The sequence below is a fragment of the Monopterus albus genome, unplaced genomic scaffold (genome assembly GCF_001952655.1).
Source record: "Monopterus albus unplaced genomic scaffold, M_albus_1.0 scaffold14.1, whole genome shotgun sequence".
NCBI lineage: Eukaryota > Metazoa > Chordata > Actinopteri > Synbranchiformes > Synbranchidae > Monopterus > Monopterus albus.
Window position 1 is genome coordinate 227,165 of NW_018127894.1, and position 9,175 is coordinate 236,339.

The 9,175-nt window shown below is 43.2% G+C and overlaps 1 protein-coding gene across 1 annotated transcript in view; it reads left to right on the forward strand.

The window, feature by feature from the left end:
• Positions 1-9,175, forward strand: part of st6galnac5a (ST6 (alpha-N-acetyl-neuraminyl-2,3-beta-galactosyl-1,3)-N-acetylgalactosaminide alpha-2,6-sialyltransferase 5a) — a 68,943-nt gene that overhangs the window by 22,656 nt on the left and 37,112 nt on the right. Inside the window, exon 3 of the mRNA XM_020591337.1 lies at positions 1,132-1,341. Within this exon, the coding sequence (XP_020446993.1) occupies positions 1,132-1,341 (210 nt within the window). The remainder of the gene's footprint in view (positions 1-1,131; positions 1,342-9,175) is intronic.

Genomic DNA, 9,175 nt, shown 5'->3' on the forward strand with positions numbered 1-9,175 from the left:
GCAGGAAATAACCATTAAACAAAACGGCCTTATCATCCTCTTGCAGGTAGTCTCTTTAATTAACTGCGCCGCGCCTCCACTCTTCAGCCGCTCAAACTCGGGAGGCTTTAAGACCCAGCAGAGGTACAATAGTGAACATCTGTCACCTCGGTTTCCACTGTATGAATTGCGCCTGGGCTCCGGTCTGAAGACACACAGGCAGCGGCAGGCGGGCTGGCACAGCTCGGACGGACCGGAGTGGCTCCGGGATGCGAGCAGATGACGCTGAACCATGAGACAAAGTGGAGTCAGACACCCCAAGCCGCAGCGATAAGACAGCGCACCGCAAAATGAAGACCCCTATGGTAAAGGTTTCTGCCATGTAGCCCTTTAGGCAGTTCTTTGTGCTACCTAGTATTGTTATGTGAAGTGCGCTCCAGTCGCCATAACGCCGTGCGCACTGTCGGATCATAAGATTAGGATGTGAACAATGGGCGGCCAGCTGTGCGCTCTGTTTGACACTAAAGCTTTTTCTTATAATAAACACTACAGAACGAGCCACAGAGCACTGGGTGTTTGTTTTTAACTGCGTTTAATGCAGATGCAGGCATTTAAAAAGTACATGCTCCAGTGTTACTACTAACGCACGTCGCCCCAGTTTAGACAGCTGTGAAATAAAATAGGTCCACACATCCAACAGTCCTTGTAGGGCAGTGTGCCACGTTACAGAAGTGTCATGAGACTGCTTATGTCAGGCATCTGTACTTTATTAGACTTGCAAGGTCAGGGTGTTGATATGAACGTTTACTTTATTGCTTTTAGTGTCCTCTCAGGTGTGGCACTTGCTATAAATTACCCCGCAGATATGCTCCTGACCTGAACGCACCTGCGCGTTCAAACCAAGTAAAGATGATCAATAACAACCTGACAGCTTATCAATGCCGCGATTATGCCCTCGTGTGAAGTCGATACGAGCTTGTTTTCTAAGTTTTGGTTCTACTTGAGCGGGTTACAGGAAGTTGGTGACAAACCAGGTGAGGATGATGATGATGATGATGATGTGTCACCGAGGGCAGGCTTCTTCTCCTCTGGTGCAGTTAAAACTCAGTTGAGTACCGCAAGACTAACTGTTTGCTGGTGTCTTTCTGGCAGCGCCATGGGGTAGCCGTGCTTCTCGTGCTTCTCCTGTGCGCCAGCTTGTTCCTCGTGTACAACGGCAGCTTCCGCAGCGCTTCCAGAGACGCTAACGACACGCACGCCAGCCCACATGAACAGCTGCAGCGGCCCACTGAAGCCTCCGTCAGGGTGGCCAAGTCTCATCTCCCGATCCTCCAGGGATACAGTGGCATCATTGACCATAAGGTAAACAGATGTGCTTGTATGTATAATGCAGGACGCAGACAGATGTATGGCTGTAAATGTGTGGCTAATGCGCTGCAAAGTGGGCGCCAAAGTTTTACTTTCTCCCATTAGAAACCCATTTCTGCACAGCATTCACTTTCTCCATCTGAAACACGTAGCACGCCTTTCCTCCCGTCTAATGACTAGCAGCAGTCTATCTGCACAGCTCCGTAGAGAAAGAGAGCCTCCCTCTTGTCATTTATCACAATTTCTCCAGCACAGTGTTGCACCACACTCAATACCCACCTGTCGTTACTAATAACAGCTTAGGCTACAAATGAAATCCTTGGCTGCATTCTTAGGCTCTAATTGATAAGCCCAGGAGACCTGCAGCTAGTTGAACCCTGACGTCACTGTAGGGGTGTATTGACTTCCATCTATTTACCAAGCCAAGAGAAAACAATCAATGTGAGTACTGGGGAGTGAAGGCGCTGCAAGTAAAGCAGACTAATCACCTTGTAAATGCTTCTTTTTAGGGAATGCACTGTGCTTCTCTGCAAGCTACTTGGTTGATGGGCTGTTGGACAGTGTGCATAGCAGTCTGCACCACTGACCCCAGTGATGCAACAGTTCAACATTTGAATTTAAGATATTTAATATTTAAGAAAGTTAAAAGTTTGGAAGAACCATGATTATGAGACAATAACCTCCTGGGTATAAACATGTAAAATGTTTTGTGCCCTTCCCACAGGGGAGCAAGACACCCTTTGCAGTTGTTGTGTGGTACCTCTCCTTAGTTATTTTGTCTCTCTCTGTTGGAAGTTTGCACCTCTCTCTAGTTGTTTTGTGGCTCTTTGTGTCTGTCCTTAGTCAATTAGCATCCCAGTGTAGTTGTTTTGAATCTCTCTGCAGTCATTTTGCATCTCTTTGTGGTCGCTTTGTGTCTGTAGTAGTTTTGTTTCTTCATGTAGTTGTTTTACTGGCTCTCTTTAGTTGTTCTGTTGCGGTCTTTAGTAGTTTTGCATCTTTTTGTAGTCATTTGATTGACTTTTGAATAAGACAGAAGCATTCACTTCAAAAAGAGGCTCCTGCCCAGTAACCCCTTTCAGGAATCCATCTAAGGTGTGAGTGACAACACCTTCAGTGGCAGCCCTGTCAGTACTGCCATCTCTTTTCCAAGGAAAGTATGTGTTCGCTGCTGGAAAACACACTTTAAGTCATCCGAATATGTCATAGGTTGATTTGCATATGAGTAATTTGACAGCCCCCTCCACACTGTTGCTAGTGTAGATGTAGATGAGACAAATAACCAGCATGAACATACATCAGCCAGACAGAACTGGAAGTCGGCTCATTGTTCTTGAATGTCAGAAAAAGTAGCCTGGTTGGGAAATTAACTTTTGTAAATTAAAAGCCAGAGCCTCTGTCACTTAATCTTGTGACAAACTAATGCAAGTTGGAAACAGACAGTGAAACTATTAGTCAAAAGAAATCTCACTGGTACAGAAACCAACAAGTGTGGAAAAATATAATGTCAGCTGCTGATGAATTGGAAAACAGAATTTTCTCAGGAGAAATGCTGTTTGTCTGTCCACTCAGGTTTCCTTTTTGAGTCACTCAGCACTGTAAGAAATGTATGTTGGTAATGCTAAAGGTGAATTCTGGGGATTTGCAATGCTACTAAAACAGAGCAGCAGCAGCAAAGCAATGCAAGCTGTCACACAAACACAATGTAGACAAATCCACAACTTTCATATTATCCAAATTAACAGGACATAAACATTAAAACCCTGGCTGAAACTGTTTCTTATAAGCATTCATTAGATATTGTAGGACTTTCTAACTCAGTGTCGACCTGCTCTGTGCTCTTGTACTTGTGTCTATCTGTAACCATCTGTAAGCTGAGCCTTGTGATTAGATCTTGACAGACGGCAGAGCAATGAGAGAGCGCTGTGGGATGACGTGTAACAAAGGTCCTCGGCCAGACACAGAGCATGGATTTAGTGACTTGTGGTGGTTGCCTTAACACCTACTGTAGGATACCAGGGCACCTTGGAAATGCACCCTGGTATTTAGTCCTGTCCTCAGGTCTGTGAAGTGCAAAATGGGGATGAAAACTTGGTTTTAGTGTTACATCTTTAATCATTAATCAGCTTCCATGAGCATTGGCTGTCCATGTCTGCATTGGAGCACTCCTGTCTGAACCTGACCCGTACCCGAGTGTAGCGTCGGAACCCGACAAGCTTATAATGTCTGTACCCAACCAGAGTCCAACACAGTTGAGTTTGTATGGTGTTTTTCCCCTTATCATTATGCAAAGCAGACATTTGAGTGCTCCAGACACCTAGCCTAAAGTTTGACCTATGTGTCAGAACCCAAGCCGGACACGAGCATACTTTGTAAATTTCAGTCTGAACCCTTGGTATCGATGGGGTGTCACTAGTCAGCATCCACCTTAGTGTATATCTGGTCATTAATTACATTTTATTAATGAGGGTTCTCACAGGTATAGTGTACAATTATGTGTAGTTGTGAAGTGCACTGGACAGGGTTTTACATGCATACAACTGTTTTCTCTTCTAGAGAGTTTTAGATAACTGGCTTAAGCTGGAGATTTTTACAGCCTGTTTGCTACTCGAGCTGCATTCATGAACGCCATTCTAGAGCATTGTGTAGTGCAGTTACTCTCAACAGATCGCAGTAATTTAGTTGGTGAGATTTTTATCAGGAGTTGTACTCAAAAATCAGAATTTTCCATTAGGTGTGAAATCTTTTAATAACTTGTTTATAGCAATGTTGGATTTGGCTCATGGACCCAGTGAGGTACAGAGCATTAAAATCTAGTTGATATTTGTCCTGAGCTGCAGTCCGTGTGCCAGAGGATGTTTAGGTTTTGGTCTCTGAATCAGAATTATTGCACAGCGAAGTCAGGCAGTTCTCGAGTGGCACACAAATAAATATGAATATTTTAAGACGTGGGGCATGCAGCATGTTTTTTTTTCTTCAATGCTTGAAATGCCAATATTCAGTGACCGTATACATTTTTGATTTGATGAGAGTTTGTCTTTAATGCATCAGTAAACCGAGGTATGGATGAGAATTGATTTTCTTCTGCTGATGGGAGCAGCCAAGCATCATAAGTAAACCCTCAATTTATTTTTTCTCCAGGGCAATAAACTTATTGACATTTTGGTGAGAAGGGATGTCACTTAGGGCCACGACTTCACTGAACATCATTTATGCTTCTTCAAAGCTGCTATTATATCACCCTTCAAATTCTGCCATTGAAAGCTGCTATGAATACTTCATGATTTGATTGCACTTTGCTACTACAGCATGTGGTAGTGCATGGTGCAGTACAACCTTCAGATACTGTGCAATCAGTTGTCTGGGCCATTGTGTCATCCCTCCGGTTTGACACTGATACGCTTTTTTTTTTAATTTATTGAGAAATGGAAAAGTTGTTGGCCTTGTCTTGCATTTGTTTTCCTGCAGTACTGAATGATCTGTGTTTGGAAAAAACACTCTGGCATGAACATTTGTCTTCTTCATCTTTGTTTGCTGACCTCCCTGCCATATTGATCTTTCCAAGATATCAGCTGGCTGGCGTGCAGGGTGCACCGCCAGCCCGGCGCCTTTGACCGTTTCACTTTATCTTCCACCAGAGTACTAAACTCCCCACAACCCACAAAACATTGTAACATCTATTGGTACTCTGCAGATTTTTTTGGCCAAAATGCTAAAGCGTTAGCCAGAACATTATAAACAAATATTTCTCCATAATTGTTTCAACTGAAATGCAAACGGTATTTATGATCCGACTTCCATTAAGTTCTTGGTACCAGGAATTTTCAGAGTAATATTTTAATTCAGGTCAGAATGGAAGGTAATTTATTTCTAGCTATGCAGAGGCATTGTTTGGCCTGGACTGTGCTATGATGTAGTGAGACAAGATAAGGAGGCAAAGAAACACACAGTAAAAGGGGAAAGAAACTCTTGTAAAGGCAATGACAATGCGAGGACAAAACTAGGAAAGGGTAAGGACAGAGACAGTGATTTAAAAAAAGGAGACAAGAGGGAAGGAGGCAGAAACCGACATGAGTGAAAGAGAGTGAAATCCCAACGGGTTTCCTTTTTTCAGCACTATCCTGCTTTTTATTAGAGGGGGAGAACAGGAAACGACTCCCACCTGTCTCCCTGAGGAGACGGGAGGACGCCGCCGCATATCCATCTCCCCCGATTGCCTCTGACACCAGAATCATGCAGATTCCTCACTGATATCTTGCAAGTCAGGTGGTGACGAAGTGATGGAGGAGATTTAGGTACAGACGAGAACGAGGAGCCTTATCAAACACGAGGGCCATTCAGATGTCAATGCTGGAGTGGAATGAACTAGGCTGACTTTTCCTGTCTAACTTAACAAGAAGAGTAAAAGTCTGCAGCCATGCTAGCAGCTCTGTGGGAGTATACTTAAGGGTACCTCACTGATTTAACATAGTGCCCCTACAGTTTACAAAAATAAGGATCAAAATTGATGCAGTAGAACCAACAATATTGTGTTTTTACCATGCAGCTTGAACAGTTCAGTCAGAGGCTCGAGTGTGTTCTGCTAGTGGCAGTTAAAGCTGCAGTGTGTGAGACTTGGTGACATCTAGTGGTGAGGTTGCAGATTTCCGGCTCTTGGTGGGCGGCCTTCTGCCTCGACTGGTTGGGGTGAGTGAACAGAGGTCCAGCCCTAACTATAAGCTTTATCAAAAAGGAAAGTCTTTTAGTTATGCCCACTGTAGCCTATTTCTGCTAATAAGTCCTCCTAGATCTTGCACATTACCACTTTAATGTAGCTTCTAACTGCCTGTCTCAAATAGATGAAGATCAGGTCTACAATGTAGGACTAAACCAGTCCTTGCATGTTCTTTTATGAAGAATGGTCAAAGACAAATCTGTCTTTTAAGATATTTATTACAATCAATATTTCAGAAAAAATATTCAAGAAAAGCAATTACAGAGCTTTGGGTTCCGTCTTTCTGAAGCCCTACCAACAACAGCAACACCGTTCAGATCTGCCTTCAGAGCAGAGGAACGCCTATACTCCTGCACCCAGTCTAATTATACAGATTTTCAAATATGCAAATGATGGTAGATCTGACGTCATCCAAGATGTTTCACTCAAAAACATAAGCTGTGTTAAGGTGATGGCAAAAAAAGATGGTCAGGGGAAAAGCAAAGTTTTTTTTTTTTTTTTTTTTTCTTTTAATGATGTTCCTCTTTCAGTTGTACTATGTTTTGTCCCAGTCCATCTTGTAGATGTTAAGATATTTAATTGTGGTTAAATGAAGACTTTTAATGTGCTGGAAGGCTAGATGAAAAATCACATGATCACTAAAGCCAGATGGATTGTCTGGGGTTGTTGAGACATTTCAGTCTCAACCAAACTAATGGACAAACACTGACATTCCTAGAGCCTCACTGCTTTAAAAAAAAAAAAAAAAAAAAAAAAATTTGGCCCGCGCCGCAAAATCTGGACAGTGTCTGTTTTAGATGTATATGAACTGGAAATACTCTGTCTAAGGTGCACTTTGCTTGAAGGCATGAGCCAAGGAGAATGAAGCCATCTGTGCCAAGGAGACAAGGCACTCCTCTCCTAACCACAGCTTTAGTGACAGCTGGAGAAGTGAGATGTTTAATATTTCATGTCAGCCAGATAGATCTTTTATGGTTTCTCCAAGCAACAAAGCCATTTTTCACCGTTCATTAAGAAACAACTGAATATCAAGACAGAAAACTCCCCAGAGAGGCTCATATGGCCAAGGACTCAAAGTCACGTCACATGAGCTAACAGTGTTTGTGAAGTCTGTGTTCATATGTGCATAATCCTTTGCGTGGGTGTGAGGTCTGTCTTTGGAGTTTTTATATTGCAACGTGAACTACTCGAAACATTAGCAACAGATAACCACTAGTTTAATGCAAAGACCTTGTTAGAATGCTGAAACCGCTCCGTTTTCACTGAATAGAAGTGAATAGTGGTTTTGTTATGCTGCAGTGGTCCCAATTGGACCATAGTCTTGGATTTTAACTTATCTCTGGTGCATTCTGCTCACTCCAAACATAACACAGCTTCAGGCTCTTTCCGGTGCAGGCCTGGAAAGCAATTACGGACGAAGGTGGGAGAGGGGGGACGCTGCCTCTTGATAAGCATTCCCCTGACTGAGTAATCTCGCACTCGATGCCTTTTGGCATTCTGTGGTTCGGGAATCACTGGTGAAGTCATACATTTTCAACATAAAGGAAGTGGAGGGAAATTTCTTGAGATGCATGTCATGAGCTGAATAGTGATTTCATGCTTCTGTGTTTTAACCTTTGGTGCTGGGTAAGCTGTAGCCTGTGGGGCGCTCTTCTTATTTGGCCCCCGAGAGAGGGGGGAAGAATCTGCAAAGGTTAAACTATGATAAATGGATGATACCTTTTGGCACAACATCAGGAGATAGATGATGGGCTGCTGCTGCCTTCTGCATCATTGCGGGTGAATGCAGAGAGATGGCTGGCAGAAAGCACTGCAATAAAACCCAATTTCTCTGCTTTTCCTTCCTCCAGCTCCTCAGACGTATGAGGCGCGCTACATTACTCAGCTCTTTAGGCGTGATTAATGAGCATGTCCTCCATGCTGGGAGAGAGGAATGATCAAACTCTTATTTGTATTTTTTGCCAAGGAATGCCAAGGTTATTAATTATGTAGACCTGGTGTTTGCCAAAACAATATGCTTATGGGCCCAAAATAGTTTTGCTTTCTTGTGTTTATTTAAAAAAAAGTTTAGGAAACCAGAGAACCATGACGACACAAACAGCCTTCAGCAACCTGCAGTAGTGTCCTGCTGCTGTGACATTAAATCACTGTCTGTGTTGAGTCAAAACGTTCCCAATTACAGGGTGGACTTTGATGTATCCCCACCCCCTCTTGAGTCAACAGTGTCATGGTTGTTCATCGAAGGTTCTTTGGTCTCCCACTCTCACTGATGAACCACTGCTTACACTTCTAGAGGTGATGAGATGTAAGTGTTTTTCCTGGATGCATACAGACCTGCTGCCACCTCTTTTGGCATCTTCTCCACTGGAGGGACTCCACTTTAATTCAGGTTACATCAGCAGCAGGGTCTGTCACGGGAACCCAAATCTCTTTAGTGTTAAGCAGATACTGTAAGGTTGGGTTGTGCTTGACCTGTCTGTTGTTCCAAACAGCCACACTGGAATATGGAGTGAAAAGCCATCCGCCATGGGGGTAGGGGGTGGGGGGCAGAAGGAGAAGACGAAGACATGACGTTGTTTTTCAGGCTGTCTCTCCTGGAAGACATTCTCAGCGTTGCACAGAAATATGGTAACTGTGTCAAGAAAAATAAAAAAAAAACAAAGCTGGGGAGAAAAATTTAAAAGTGGTGTCGGGGGGTCCTAAGCTATTTGACCATCTGACAAGCGTATACTGGCCACTTCATATTTCTAAGGCAGCGTGAATAGTGTTCTAATGACACAAAAAGGATGCATAAATGCAGCCAAGAAGCATTCAAGAAAGATTTTAATCTAATTCTTCAAACTAGCTTGGGAGGAAATTAACATTCTAAGCTGGTGCTGAAAAAGTGTCAATATATGTGTCTAACAAAAACCTGTTAGTGTAATGCAATGCAGGAGCACAAACTGCAGCCTCCAAGTTGAGGTCAACACCTTTTATTATCTTACCACCTTCATGAAGGCAGGATTTACTGCAGGACTGATGGATTAGACCGTGAGCTTTAGCAAGGTGTACCTAAGAAACTGCCAATTGAGTCTATGTGTAAATGAGATGAACATCAGGATTCAAGACGCTTGA